A 15,493-nucleotide genomic window follows, 5' to 3' on the forward strand; every position below is an offset into this window, starting at 1 on the left:
CAAATACCTGCCATGCGGAGACAACGCACTTTGAAAAGGGCCGAGCGCGCGCCGTTAGCGGAGAGGGCGCGCCGCGGACGGGCGGCCGCCGCCGCCGCCGCCGCCGCCGCCGCCTCTCCCTGAGCCCCACCAGGGTTTCAGTCTCGCCCGGCGGGCAGCGGGTCAGGGCTGCTGTGGGGCCTCCGTCCTCGGCAGGGGGATCCCCAGGGCGGCATCCGCTTGCCAGCTGCGGGCCTCGGCCACCTGGCTGGGGGAGCAGAAGTCTTCCAGGAAGATCTGGGCCAGGTTTCGGAGCCGGGCGCTGGCCGACAGGGAGAAGCGCAGCATGCACTGGACCACGGGCCGGGCCGTCAGCTCGGGGTGGCGGCGCGCGCCGGGCGCTCCCAGGCCCATGAGCGCGGTCACGGCGGACAGCACGGTCTCCTCGCTGGGGCTGGACAGGCAGTTGACGATGAGGGGGACGCCCCCCGCCTGCAGGATGTGTTCCCTGTTGGCCCTGTCGGCGCACAGGTTGCAGAGGCCGCCTGGGGAAGAGCAAGCGGACTCTGAGGCCTCAGCCCTGGGCCTCCTCCGCCCTCTCCCCGCCGAGTCCCAGGGAAGGGCCGGGCCCCTGAGAAGCTGGCCCGGGGACAAGGGACCCGAAGCCCACCAGATCTCCAGCCCTCCCCTTCAAGGTTCCAGGCAGGGCTGCCTGCCGCGGCCCAGCCTTCTGGAGGTGGGCACTGGACCTTGCCGCTCTCCGTTCGGCCAGTTTGGCGCTTTCCTGGGAACTCCCTGGTGGTCCCGGGTTAGGGCTCCACGGGTTCCCTGCGGAAGGCCTGGTTCGATCCCTGGCCGGGGAACTAAGATCCCACAAAGATGTGTGGCGTGACCACAATGCACATGCACACATGCACATATATGCACACAGATACATACACGCACACATGTGTAAAGTGATCGTTTCACAGGTGTACATACGTCAAAACGTATCAAGCTGCCCCCTTTACTTATGTAAAGTTTATCACATGTCAGTTATACCGCAATAAAACTGTCAAGAAGGCAAAGTATAAACCATCTCAATCCTACCACCCATTTAATATTTGCTTTTCATCCCACGATATTTAAATATGACTCCATATACTTGATAACAATGTGATCTTCTGCTTACTGTTTTGTAAGCCAGTTGCTTTTATTTAACCATGTCCTGTGAACACCTCTCCAGGCCAATAAATCTACAATCATGGAATCATTTAACAGCCACGCAGTCTACCCTTTTACCATTTTATGAATATAACATAATTAAGAGGTTAAATATCATCCACTGCCACCACCCCCCTCCCCCAAGCCATCACTGTTGATAGGATTCTGGGGGATAAGACAAAAGGACAGAGTGAAGAGACCTGTGGTTCTGGGTCGAAGAACCCACCACCGCTCACGCAGTGCGGCCTGACCTTGTACTCTCCCACCAGCCCAGAGCCCTGGGTGTGGGAAGCTGACTTCCTGTGGCTCCTGGGTGAGCTTCCTGCCGTCAGGGCACCCCTACTCTTGGGTTCCTACTCCAAACAGAAGACCAGCATAACACGGCCGCCCAGCCAACGAGTGACTGACAGCCCACCCACTTCCCCTGCATCTCTAGAAACTGGCAGAGGCTCTGGCTTCTCGCAGCCTCAAACCCAACCCAGCCTCAAACCCAACCGGGATGTCTTTCCAAGCAAGAGGGAACAGGCGCAGCGAGGTGGGGGGGGGCAGGGCTGGTGAAGACCTCCTCCTCCTCCTCCAGGCTCAGGCACCTGCTCCTGAGCCTGGGTCAGTCTGGGTCCTGCTGAAGGGAAGCTCATAAAGGTTCCATCCACTTAACCTCTAGGGACTTCCCACTGCACCTGGAATAAAGTTCACACTCCCTTCTAGGATCTTCACATGTTGCCGCCCTCTTGTTTTTTTTCTGTTTTCTTTCATTGGCCATGCCATGTGGCATGCAGGATCTTAAGTGTCTAAGCAGAGATTGAATCGTGCCCCCCAGGCAGTGGAAGCTCTCACCACTGGACCACCAGGGAAGTCCTGACATGCTCTTGCTGGTAACCAGCACGTCACTGCTCCCTCGACAGTGAGGTTTTCGTGGAGCACCACATAAGCCACACCCTGCCACATCCAGGCCCTTCCCTCATCTCCTTGTTTCATTCTCTCTGCATGCTTAGAACTTTGATGGATCACCATGGCTTTTTCTTGCTCGCTGACTGCTGAGCCCCACTAGAAGGATACACTCCCAGAGGTCAAGACCAAGGCTGTCTTATTCCCACCACGTCCAGGGTGCCTGGTACAGGGCGCGCTCTTACAAACATTTGTTAGAAGGACTGTAAAGCGGTGAGCAGCAGGAAATGGCTGCACTGCAGATGGGTGGGAGGCTGGACGGGATGGCTCCCTGAGACCCTGCCCACCTGGGACATATGCAGTTCTGGGGTCTCACAGACAGGGGGCCTCTGAGGGGCGGCCCCAGAAGGGGAGGCACTGATGCAGGGTCCCTCCCCACCTCTCAGGTCACTCCAGTGGAGGAGCCATTAGCACAGCCTGGGACCTCCCTTCCCACCACCCTCTTTACTTGCGGTCTGTCCCCATCACTGGGCACCACACGGTAGTCATTTACCTCTGAATCCTGGGGGCCTGCAGCTGTGCTTTCTTGCTGGGCACAAACATGCTGGGCACATGACTGAACCCCAAGGAGCAAGAGTCACCACCACCACCCCCACTTGCAGAAAAGAAGCTGAGGCCATTGAGTAACTTTTCCAAAGTCTCAGAAGATGGGGAGCCCGCTGCCACTCCCAGGATAAAGGGTGTCCCTGTAGAAACCACGAGAACAACTAATCCTATCATGGGGGGACACCAGGCTCAGCCGGGCACGGGGACAAGTGGAAACGCTCCAACAGGACCCCGGCTTCTTGCACACATTGGCACCATCTCTTCTGAGCTCCGAGTGGAACTGCAGCCTCCTACCCACACTGCGGACTCAGCTCGGGGGTGGGGGATGGGACTTATCTCTGCCCTCAAGGGTGATACCGTGAAAAGCCGAAGTCATTCTCCAGGCTGGTGAGTCATCATCACGCCCAGCTGTGCCTGGGTAGGGCTCTGCCGCTCGGGATAATCAGAGGGCATCTGCAGGAGAATGGGCACAGGAGGCAGCCTCCCAACAGCCAGCCTCACCTGCTCCCCGTTTACAGGCCTGGGAAGCCTCCAGGGATGGATCGGGGGGCTGCCAGCGCTCACCGGCTGCTGGGTCCCCACCCCAGGCAGGGAACTCTTCAAGCCCCTCGGCCTTGCTGGCAGCGACCGTGGAAGATGAAAAAGAGCAGTGAAAGCCTGGAAAGAGAAGGGCTTCAGGGATTAAAAAGGCTGAGTAGGAGTGCCCGAGAAGGAGCCAAAAGACCCCCAAAGAGTGGAAGAAAAGCCGCAGCCGCTGTGAATTTTCCTCAGAGCCCACCTCTGTGCACTGGCCCTGAAGAACTAAGGAGGGCTGTAGAAAAAAGAGCAACATGAAGCCTGGAAGCTTCCTAAAGAAGGCCCAACAACAGCAAACTGGTTAAAGAAAGTAGGGTACATCCATATGATGAAACGTTATACAGTTCTAAAAATCACGTTTTTAAAAAAAAAGTGTAATGGGGGAAAATGCTTGCTATATAAGTTTAAGGAGGAAAAAAGGACACCAAATGTGTCATAAAATTGCAAAAAAAGAAAAAGGTCCAGAGAATTCCCTGACCATCCAGTGCTCAGGACTCTGTGCTCTCACAGCTCTGGGCCCAGGTTTAATCCTGCTCGGGGAACTGAGACCCCGAAAACCATGCAGTGCAGCCAAAAAAAAAAAAAAGGTCCAACAAGATGTTACCTCTTCTCAGAGCCTTCCTTGACCACCCTAATCAGTCCCCCTCCCCAAGAGCCCTCTCCTCACCACCTTCGCTTCTTTTCTTCATACCAAAGAAGGGGAAAAAAAAGGAAAAAAGCAAAAGAAGAAAATATTCATAGATTCTGACAGAGAACTCATATCCAGGATATTTAAAGAACTCCTTTGACAAACTGCACAAAAGGGCCAATATATGAAAATGTGCCCAACACTCCTTATCAGAGAAATGAAAATTAAAACCACAGCAAGAGCCCCCATACACCCGTCATAACGGAAAACAAAAAAAGACTGACAATAGTAAGTGCTGGCAGAGCCACTGGAACTCTCGTGCGCTGGTTGTGAGGAGCGCACACGCCGTAATTAGCTGGGAAACTATCTGGTAGCTAATACAGTTGAACATACATCTACCATGTGTGTGGTTATGTGTGTACACGAATGCGCATGCAAACTCAGTTGTGTCCCACTCTTTGCGACCCCGTGGACTGTAACCTGCCAGGCTCCTCTGTCCATGAAATTCTCCAGGCAAGAATACTGGAGTGGGTTGCCATTTCCTCCTCCAGGGGATCTTCCTGACCCAGGAGTCAAACCCACCTCTCCTGCGTCTCCTGCACTGGCAGGCAGGTTCCTTACCACTGAGCTACCCGCGAAACCCATACATCTACCCTGTGACTCAGCAATTCCACTTCTACCCAGGTCTGAGAAAAAAAGAGTGCATGCACATACTATACGAAATCTACCTGAGACAAATGAGTGCCTGACGTATACAAGAAAACTTGCATACAAATGATCATGACGGGCTTCCCTCGTGGCTCAGTGGTAAAGAATCCTCCCGCCAATGCCGAAGACACGGGTTCAGTCCTGATCTGGGAAGATTCCACACACTGGGGGGCAAATAAGCCGACGCACCACAGCTACTGGGCCTGTGTTCTGGGGTGCGGAGCTGGGACTGCTGAGCCCTCGAGCCACAAGTGCTGAAGCCTGCAGGCCCTGGAGCTCCACAACCTAAGAAGCCACTGCGATGAGAAGCTCTCGCACGGCAACTAGAGAAAAGCCCAGGGAGCAAGGAAGTTCCAGCACAGCCACAAATAAATAAAACCTTTAAGATGATCATAACAGCTTTACTCATAAAGGCTCTAAAGAAATAACTCAGAGCTCCACCACTGGATGACTGGATGAACAACTTGGGGCCTATTCATACAAAGACAAGAGCTACTGATACTGCAACAATTTACATGGACCTCAGAAACGTTATGTTGAGTGAAAAAAAACCAGAGACTCAACTCAAAGAAGCCTGAACCAGTCCACTTACATGAAGTTCAAGAACAGGCAAAACGAATCCACGGGGTTAAAGGTTGGAACAGTGGCTACCTCAGGGTGGAAGACACTAACCAGCAGAGGGTTATGAGGGATCCTTTCGGAGAGATGGTAATATTCTGTACCTTGATTTAAGTGCTGGTTACATAGATGTACATACACTTTAATGAATTTGAAAAATCATCAATCTGGGACTTCCCTGTGGTCCACTGGTTAAGAATCCACACTCTCACTGCAGAGGTCTCGGGTCTCAATCCCTGGTTGGGGAACTAAGATCCCCCATGCCATGTGGTGCAGCCAAAAAAAAAAAAAATTCATCAAACTGACACACCGTGTGCAACTCACTGTATGCTGATCCTGCTGCAATTTAAAGACTGGTTACCACACAAAAAAGGAGAACAAGTTCTGACTGGTGGATGAACATGTTTTGGACAAACCAGGCAAGGCAGAGAGAAAGAGAACAAGGGGCAAAGGCAGGGCCCGTCTAGACGGGAGCCCCAGAAAGGCCCGGGAGAGGCAAAGGAGAACCCCCAGGTGCCACCTGGGAGGAGAAAGCTGGCGGCTCAGAGAGGTCAGGCAGAGGATCTCAAGTCATACAGCAAGCAGGGCACTGGTGTTGGGAGGGACAGGAGGGCCTAAGGACTGTCCTGGCAATCGAGGGAGGGCGTGCTGACGAGTGCTGAGCTTGCACCTGGCGCCCTGGAGGGCGGGGCGAGTCCTTGGAGACACTGGCTGGAGAGGTTGCGTCTGAGCACCCGCCCGCCCCAGGGCATGGGGCTGGCCACAGTCAATCCCAAGTTAAAATCTTCATTGGGGACTATTTGTTTCAGGGTTTAACTTTAGTATTGGATTGGTCAAAACGTTTGTAACATGTTATGTTTTCCATACCATCTTTTTCTTTTTGGCTCTGCCTGGTCTTAGTTGGGGCATGTGGGATCTTTAATTCTTCAGTTGCATCACGTGAGAGCTTTAAGTTCTTTAGTTGCAGCGTGTGGAATCTAGTTCCCCAACCAGGGATTGAACCCTGGTATCCTGCATTTGGGAGCTCAGAGTCTTAGCCACTGGACCACAGGGAAGTCTCATGTTTTCCATAACCTCTTGTGGAAAAACCCAAATGAACTTTTTGGCCAACCCAATATCTTGAGTTGGTCTTCCCTGGTGGCACAGATGGTAAAGAATCTGCCTGCAATGGGAGAGACCTGGGTTCAATCCCTGGGTTGGGAAGATACCCTGGAGAAGGGAATGGCAACCCACTTAGTATTCTTGCCTGGAGAATCCCAGGGACAAAGGAGCCTGGAAGTCCATGGGGACACAAAGAGTCAGACACAACTGAGCAACTAAGCGTGCATACACACAGACACAACCAGTCCATCTTAAAGGAAATCAATCCTGAATATTCACTGGGAGGACTGATGCTGAAGCTGAAACTCTAATACTTTGGCCACCTGATGTGAAGAAGTGACTCATTTGAAAAGACCCTGATACCGGCAAAGACTGAAAGCAGGAGGAGAAGGGGATGACAGATGAGATGGTTGGATGGCATCACCAACTCAATGGACATGAGTTTGAGTAAACTCCGGGAGTTGGTGATGGACAGGGAGGCCTGGCGTGCTGCAGTCCTCGGGGTCGCAAAGAATCAGACACAACTGAACAACTGAACTGACTGATTCTCACACACACGTTATCTTGAGAATGGTTCTCTCTGACATTTCAGGACGGACACACAAGGGGTGAACAGCATACAGAGAAAGCTACTATTATGTGTAAGCAGGCAGCGGACAAACATACACATATGTACACGTTCACATCTGTTGATTCCATGAGAGGGGAACAGAGGGGAACGGACCAGAATGGTAGCGAGACTTCTCTAAAAACACAGGGTGATACAGTTTTCACTTGAGTGATCTGTTTTGTATAATCTAAAAAAAAATTTTTAAAAAAAATCATGACCTTTTGCGTTCCTGACCTAGACTTCAATTCTATAATTTTATTATACAGGGCCATTCCAGCAAGTGAGAAATGATACACAAATAAGCAGCACCGCCTGCGAGAGCAAAATGGAAACATCCTAGAGGGCCATCCTCAGGAGCCGGCTGGACCTCAGTCCCGCCACGCTGAGGACATCGTGCAGTGCTCACATCAGGCCGCTCTTTAAAGGCTGACACTGCACGTGTGCCAATAGGCGGTGCTAAGTTTTTTCCTGTTTTTTTTTTTTCCAAGGGACTTCCCTGGTAGTCCAGTGGTTAAGAGTCAGAGCTCCCAATGCAGGGGGCCTGTACTGGATCCCTGGTCAGGGAAGTAGATCCCAGATGTCACAACTAAGACCCAGCACAGCCAAATAAATTTTAAAAAGGGCCGGGGGCGGGGTGGGAGCGGAATACGGATATAGTGTACTACAGGCATGTGTAAGACATACAATGTATACACAGTATACATACAGACATATACATATTTGTTTATAAATCCTGCAAGTATCTCTGGGAGGATACACAAGAAACTGGTAACCGTGGTTGCCTCCAGAAAAGGCTACAGACTGTTACAGTTTACCACCTGCCCTTTTGAACTCTGTACCGGGTGAATCCATTATATATGCACATACATGAATAAAACAGACACACCCTGCCTGTGCCTAGACCTGAGAGGAAGCGGGGAGGGCAGAGGTGCCTGGAGTCAGCCTTCCCAGGCGGCGCGCGAGGAAGTGATGGGATGAGAGCCTCGACTTCAGCTCTTTCCTGTAACTAGCGGCGGGCTGGGGAGTTTTGCTCGTTTGTTTAAGCTGAAAGATGTGTGATCCTAGGACCCTAAAGGACCAATGAGAGAAGGAGGTTCCCCAGGGACCCCAGAGTTCGGCGGATGGAGCGAGGGCTCTGTGGTGGGCGGAGCTAGCTGAAAATCCCGGGAACGCCCCTGCAGACTGAGGTGAGCAGAGCAAGCAACTCCATTTCTCTAAGCCTGAGTTTCTTCATCAGTAAAACGGGCAGAGAGGATTAGATAATGTTAAGACCCCTCTCTGGCACCCAGTAGACGTGGACCAGGTACGCACCTGTTTACAGCCCCGGAGACTGGCCCAGGGCACACCTGCAACCCACACACAGAGAAAGGGCCGGCACACACAGGCAGAGGTGAACAGTGAGGACAAAGTGCCCACGTCACTGAGGCCAAGGACTGAGGCACAGTCAGCAGTCCAGTGCCTCTGCACATTCTTTTCTGACTGGATTCTCTCCCTCTCAGAGGTGAACCCCTTCCTGACTTGTAATAAACAGGACCTTTTATTTCCTGTGTGGCTTGTGGATCTTAGTTCTCCCATCAGGGCTTGAACCTAGGCCATGAGAGTGAAAGCACCGAATCGTAACCACTGGACCACCAGGGAGTTCTCAGGATCTTCCAAGTAATTTTTCTTTTTAACTACACACTCCCCGCTAAACACTATAATTCAGTTCTGCCTCTTTTTGGACTTTACAGAAATGGAATCATGCTGTACATATTATTATGTGTCTAGCATCATGTGCTTAACATTATGTTTGCAAGATAATTGCATGGAGCTGTGCAGATTGTTCATTTACCTTGCTAAGTAGTATGAATATCCACAATATTGATATTCATCCCAGTGTTGACTGTTCGCAGGTTGGGGCTATTACAGACAATACTGCTGGTGACATTTTTGCCTATGTGTCTACACGTGCCTGGACCTAACCCTGTGAATGTAACTGCTGGATCAGGGGGCATGCCTCCCTTCAATTACACTAGATACTGTTTTCCGAAGAGGCGGCTCAGGAGTCACCCACCAGTCTTTTTCAGTACACCACCACCATCTGGTGGCAGCTACCAGTATTGCAGGAAGTAGAACACAGGAAAAAGGATTTAAGCTCAATTGTGGGAGGTGCCTCCTACTTGGACTCTGTTTTGGTAACAAAACTGTCAGTATCCTATGTATCACAGAATCCTAGGATTCAGTTTTCATGGAAAAAGAGAGTTATTTCTTGGCTTGTTTACATCTCCACACAGCATCTAGAACGGGGCAGGTGTGCACACACAGCCGGTAAGACTGAGAACCAACCAGTGGTGCTTCAGGCCAATGCTCTCAAACTGATGCCACAGCCTGCCAGAGGTTTTATCTGGGGCACGAGCTCAGAACCCTTCACTCATTTGAGTGTTTACTGAGATTCTGGCTTTGCATCTGGTTCCTGATAATCCACCCACTTCCCACCCCCCGACCCAAACAAGGGTGGCTCTGGCCTGACCAGTGCCCATCACCCAGGGGTACATCCTCCTAATACCGCCCAGACACCCATTGTGAGGCTTAGGGTCAACTTTCATACCTTTTCCTATCATTCAGTGATGCTTTTCCAGAGGGAACAAACCCCTGAAACAGATAGGTCATGAGACACTATCCCACTTCAGTCTCTGGGAGATGAGGAAACTGCTTACCCTCAAAGGGGTCTGGATAGCAGACCATGCAGCTGCAGGCACTTTCAGTTCAGTTCAGTTCAGTTCAGTCGGTCAGTCGTGCCTGACTCTTTGCGACCCCATGAATCGCAGCACACCAGGCCTCCCTGTCCATCACCAACTCCCGGAGTTCACTCAGACTCACGTCCGTCGACTCAGTGATGGCATTCAGCCATCTCATCCTCGGTCATCCCCTTCTCCTCCTGCCCCCAATCCCTCCCAGCATCAAAGTCTTTTCTAATGAGTCAACTCTTCGCATGAGGTGGCCAAAGTACTGGAGTTTCAGCTTTAGCATCATTCCTTGCAAAGAAATCCCAGGGTTGATCTCCTTCAGAATGGACTGGTTGGATCTCCTTGCAGTCCAAGGGACTCTCAAGAGTCTTCTCCAACACCACAGTTCAAAAGCATCAATTCTTTGGCGCTCAGCCTTCTTCACAGTCCAACTCTCACATCCATACATAACCACAGGAAAAACCATAGCCTTGACTAGACGGACCTTAGTCGGCAAAGCAATGTCTCTGCTTTTCAATATGCTATCTAGGTTGGTCATAACTTTTCTTCAAAGGAGTTAGCGTCTTTTAATTTCATGGCTGCAGTCACCATCTGCAGTGATTTTGGAGCCCAAAAAAATAGTCTGACACTGTTTCCCCATCTATTTCCCATGAAGTGATGGGACCGGATGCCATGACCTTCGTTTTCTGAATGTTGAGCTTTAAGCCAACTTTTTCACTCTCCTCTTTCAGTTTCATCAAGAGGTTTTTTAGTTCTTCTTCACTTTCTGCCATAAGGGTGGTGTCATCTGCATATCTGAGGTTATTGATATTTCTACCGGCAATCTTGATTCTAGCTTGTGTTTCTTCCAGTCCAGCATTTCTCATGATGTACTCCGCATATAAGTTAAATAAGCAGGGTGACAATATACAGCCTTGACGGACTCCTTTTCCTATTTGGAACCAGTCTGTTGTTCCATGTCCAGTTCTAACTGTTGCTTCCTGGCCTGCATACAGATTTCTCAAGAGGCAGGTCAGGTGTTCTGAGGCACTTTAGCTTATTTAACTGTCAACAACTCTGTGAGGCAGGTATTGATCCTGCTCACCTGACTGATGATGGGAGAAGGGAAGTCACATGCCCAGAGTTAAGTCGCGGAGTGAGGACTGGAACCCAAGCCTGCCTGACCCCAAAGCCCTGCTCCTACCAAACTCACTCTCTTCCGCACCAACAAACCAACACTCGGTTTGATTCTGCCAAACCATGGCCGTGGGCAATCTTACCTAGTAGTTGTTCCAGAATTAGCCTCACTCAGGGCGCCAACCCCAAGTCAGGGGCAGGACTCTGCGTGCGTGCACTCGCCCCATCCCCTTTCCAGACCAAAAAGTCTGAGCATTCAAGACAAACATAAGCAAAGCACTCTGACCTCATGGAGATCACAATCTCAGACCTGCCACCAGAGAGAAAAGATTCAAAGCTACAAAGCACAGCGCAGAATAATCACTGACAGTGTAGCGCCACATGAAGCGCCACAGATATTAACAGGAAAGGAAACAGAAAGAGTAACAAAATAGGCTTCTAAGCACCACTTGGACTTCCAATTTATGCACAATAAATAAAAAAGAAATTTCATCTGCAGAGGACCCCATGGAGGGATTCAATGCTAAGAAAGCTGTTGCTCCTGGGACTGGGGACCTTAGGAAGGAGGAGAAAAAGAGAAAGAAAAAGCGGCCGTGAAGAGGAAAACTGGTGATAAAGATACAAACGATTATAGACAAAGTGCCTTCAAAGACACACAGACACAACAGCTCTGCTCCCCATAGCAGTCCTACAAGGCAGGCAAGGCTCAGATGAGGAAACGAAGCTCAGAAGAGATAGGACTCATCCACAAGGATCAGCTACAAAGTGAAGTGGGGACCATGGACTCTGGGTCCAGGGCTTGGTTACCCACGCTGGGAGCCCCCAACTCAATGGGCTGGGATCTCAGAGGTCTCTTGCCTTGGGAAAGGTGCTTCCTGATCCTGTAAAAACTCGCCTTGGCTGACTGCTCTTTTTAGCAAAGTTTTCTGCAGAGTCGAGACCCTAGTGGTCCAGCAGTTAACACTTCACACTGCCACTGCAGGGGGCATAGGTTCGATCCTTGGTCAGGGAACTAAGATCCCACATGGGAAGCACCCCCCTCTACCTCCCAAAATAGCTTCAGTTGGAGGAGATATATCATGGCCTTTTACCATTTACCTCTGTGGTCATCCTCCCCAATACCCATATCCCAGTCTAATAACGAGAAAAATGTCAGGCAAATCCCAACTGAAGGAAAACCTACAAAATACCTGACCAGTACTCCTTAAAACTGCCAAGGTCATTCACAAAAATAATAAGTCTAAAACCAGCAAAGCCCAAAGGAGCCTAAATCTAACATAAGATCTTGGATGGAATCCTGAAACAGTAAAAGGTTATGAGGGAAAAACTGACGAAATCAGAACAAAGTATGGACTTCAGTTAATAACAGAGGTACCCAGGTGGCTCAGTGGTAAAGAATCCGTCTGCCAGTGCAGGAGACGCAGGTTCTATCCCTGGGTCAGGAAGATCCCCTGGAGAAGGAAATGGCAACCCACTCCAGTATTCTTGTCTGGGAAATCCCATGGACAGAGGAGTCTGGCAGGCTACAGCCCATGGCGTTGCAAAGAGTTAGACAGGACTATTGCTATTGGCTTATTAATTGTAACAAGTGTACCATACTAATGTAAGATGGTAATAATAAGGAAACTCGGTGTGTATACATAGAAACTCTGTATTACCTTCGCAATTTGTCTACTGTTATAAAATACAAAGTTTATTTTAAAAGAGAGCGAGAGATTGAGATCTAAGGTACATAACAACCAGATTAAGAGCATGGATCCTGGTTTATACAGAACAACAAAAAATGTCCGCTTGGGAACTATTAGAGAAGTCTGCCTAACTGGGTATTTGGTGACAATGGAATTATTAAGTTCATTCCCTATGAAGATAAGACTCCTTTCACTATGCAGAGAAATGTTCTTTTTTAAAGACACATGCTGCAAAAAGAATGTTGGTTTTGTTCCCTTTTTGCAGGATCTCAGTTCCCTAACCAGAGAAGGCAATGGCAACCCACTCTAGTACTCTTACCTGGAAAATCCCATGGACGGAGGAGCCTGGTAGGCTGCAGTCCATGGGGTTGCTAAGAGTCAGACACGACTGAGCGACTTCACTTTCCCTTTTCACTTTCATGCACTGGAGAAGGAACTGGCAACCCACTCCAGTGTTCTTGCCTGGAGAATCCCAGAGACGGTGGAGCCTGGTGGGCTGCCGTCTATGGGGTTGCACAGAGTCAGACACGACTGAAATAACTTAGCAGCAGCAGCAGTTCCCTAACCAGGGACGGAACCCACCGCCCCTACAGTGGAAAAGCAAAGTCCTAGTTGTTGGACCACTAGGGAAGTTCCAGGAATGTTGGTTTGCCCTCAGAATAAACTCCAAACTCCCGCCCAATGCCTAGATCTGAATCCCTGTAAACTGGTGCGAGGTGCTCTCTAATTTAGCAGCACGAAATCCTTCTCTCTCATTTAGTACCACTCTGGGCTTCACTCACCACAATGGTGCCACATCAGCCTTCCTTCTGGCTCCTCCTGCTCTGGGGTCTTGGCCCGGCCTGTGCCTTCCCGCCAGGGCCAAACCAGTAGTCCCTTCCTTCCCTTGCTCTTCTTCATCAGCCTGTTTTCTTCAGTGCCTCAGCTTTTTTTGTGTGTAAACCGTGTGTCTCTCTCTACTAGAATGTAAATTCCCTGAGGGCAAAGATCTTTTCCCAACTTGTTGGCCATCTCACCAGCATTCAGAACAATACTTTGCTCACAAGGCACCAGCCCAACAAACACCTGACGTGTGAATAAATCAATAGGTCTGAGACCAGAACAACTACAGGAGCCATAAGCCCTTCCAAGTGAACGCTATTTCTCTTGATGGTGAAACATATAAGATAAAGAGGTTTTAAAAGAGCGCTCAACTTCCCCCCCCCCACCCCGCCTCTCCAAGGGGCTTCAATCCATTCCCATTTATGATCTTACCTCTAACCGACAGGGAAGGTAGACAGGTAGAAATGGTCCTGGGCGTGGGTTCCAGGCCAGACTCAAGCCACCCGTGAACCTGTACGCTGTGTCGGCCGCGGAGGCATTACAGACAGTAGGAAAGTCTGCCTTCGCTGCTGAGAGACGGCCTAAGAGCCCTTTCCCAACAACTCATTTCTAACTCGTTACCTCATCAGGCACCTAGGAGAGCGCCCCATCCTTACCAATAGCAAACTCCACCAGGGTCTCATTCTCCTCCGACAGCGAATCGAGGAATAAATCCAAGACCTGCAGCTGCCGCAGATACTGGTAGTTACCGGGGTCATAGGCGAAGTTGGCGAGGTTGGCCAACACTTGCTCCTTGGCGTCTGCGATGGAGAAGCGGGCAGTGGCGCCAGGGTCGGGGCGGTGGTCGCGGCTGGGCCCCGGCCCAGCCCCCCTGCCCCCCACCCCGAGACACTCACCTTGGCTCTGCGTCTCCTGGAACTCCGTGACCAGCGCCTGCAGGTACCCCAGCCGACCAACGTGGGGGTCTACCTTCGGCTTCTGGGCCATGGGCAGGCGGCGAGGGGCCCCGGGGAGCGGGCGGGAGAGTGTGGAAGGCGAGGCTGGGGAGCGGGGCGAGGACCCCACCTGGCTTCGCGGGGCCGGGGAGGGGAAACGAATTCCTTTCCTGGCTCCAGGCTCTCCAGCAGCTTGCAGCTGAGACTGGGCTGTGGGAGACGCGGTGGGGACTCAGAACCTCGTAGGAGTTGGGACTGAACACCTAAGTCGGGGAGCAGGAGACGAGGACCCACTCTCGCGCGGTATGAGGGAGGCCGGTCCCAGCTGGGCGGGACGTTCGGCTCTGCTCCGCACTTCCGGGGGAAGCGGCACTTGGCCACGCCCAAAGGGCAAAGGGGCGGGGCGATGAGGCGAGGGGCGAGGGGCGGGGCCGTCGCTGAGCGTGGGCCGGCTTCCAGCGGTTTGTTTCTCGCAGGCGGCGATCCGCCTCTTGATGGAAGTGGTGACTGAAGCCTGCGGTTGTGTTGAGGCGAGCCCCAAGGGCCCGTAGGAGCTCAGAGGTGCCGGGGGTCGCCTGTGTGGGGGACTGTCGGGGTAGAAGCACCTTCAGATGCACCCGCGTTTGGCGATGGGCCGCAGTCCCCGCCCCTCCACCATCCAGGGACGCCGTGGAAACGCGAGCGTCTGCTCCTTGTGTCCCCTCTGTGGCTCTTCTGACACTACCTTCTGGTCGGCTCTTCCCAAAAGGCCAGTGAGGACTTCCCTGGTGGTTCGGTGCTTAAGACTCTGGGCTCCCAGTGGAGGGGACACGCTTGGATCCCTGGTGGGGGAACTGTGACCCTGTATGCCCGAGGCGAGGCCAAGATGAAAACAAGTCAGCGCGCCTGGTATCCTCTGCTCCCCAGTCCCGAGCTGAGCCTGCCAGGTGGCGGGGCACACCCGGGGCAGCACCATCGGACCCCAGAAATACCACTTTGGTGGCTTTCTGGGTTGTGGGGAGCCCAGAATGCTGAAGCCCTCCTATCTAGTCCTTTCTCAGTTTCTCAGGAAGAGGTCAGGTGACAGAGCACCAGGGAGGAAGGTGGCCCTCTTGGACTCCAGCGTGCTTGAAAATGTGGGGGTGGAAGCGGCTTAGGCTGTGAATTTCTGGAGGGCAAGGGCCTTGCGCAAGGACAGTGACTGCCACACTCCAGCTTGCCACAGCCCCACTGGGAGCAGCCCCCACCTGGTGGGCTCAGGTGGCTGTGATCAGCCCCAGCCCTATGCACACACCTGGGGCTTGGGGACC

At 51.8% G+C, this 15,493-nt stretch overlaps 1 protein-coding gene across 3 annotated transcripts; it reads right to left on the minus strand.

Moving 5' to 3' along the window:
- Window positions 1-162: 162 nt before the first annotated feature.
- Window positions 163-14,504, minus strand: ARMC7 (armadillo repeat containing 7). Of its 3 annotated transcripts, none has more exons than XM_068978794.1 (3): window positions 14,166-14,504; window positions 13,926-14,069; window positions 163-524 (listed from the first exon to the last, which is right to left on the minus strand). In XM_068978794.1, exons 1-3 carry the CDS (start codon window positions 14,254-14,256, stop codon window positions 163-165), a joined length of 597 nt encoding a protein of 198 aa, XP_068834895.1. In that variant the 5' UTR covers window positions 14,257-14,504. The 3 variants fall into 3 exon arrangements, with proteins under 3 accessions (XP_068834895.1, XP_068834897.1, XP_068834896.1); XM_068978796.1 differs by having other exon boundaries at window positions 370-524; window positions 13,990-14,069; XM_068978795.1 differs by lacking the exon at window positions 163-524 and adding an exon at window positions 11,249-11,306 and having other exon boundaries at window positions 13,913-14,069.
- Window positions 14,505-15,493: the final 989 nt, after the last annotated feature.

This window comes from Capricornis sumatraensis, chromosome 8 (assembly GCF_032405125.1).
Source record: "Capricornis sumatraensis isolate serow.1 chromosome 8, serow.2, whole genome shotgun sequence".
NCBI lineage: Eukaryota > Metazoa > Chordata > Mammalia > Artiodactyla > Bovidae > Capricornis > Capricornis sumatraensis.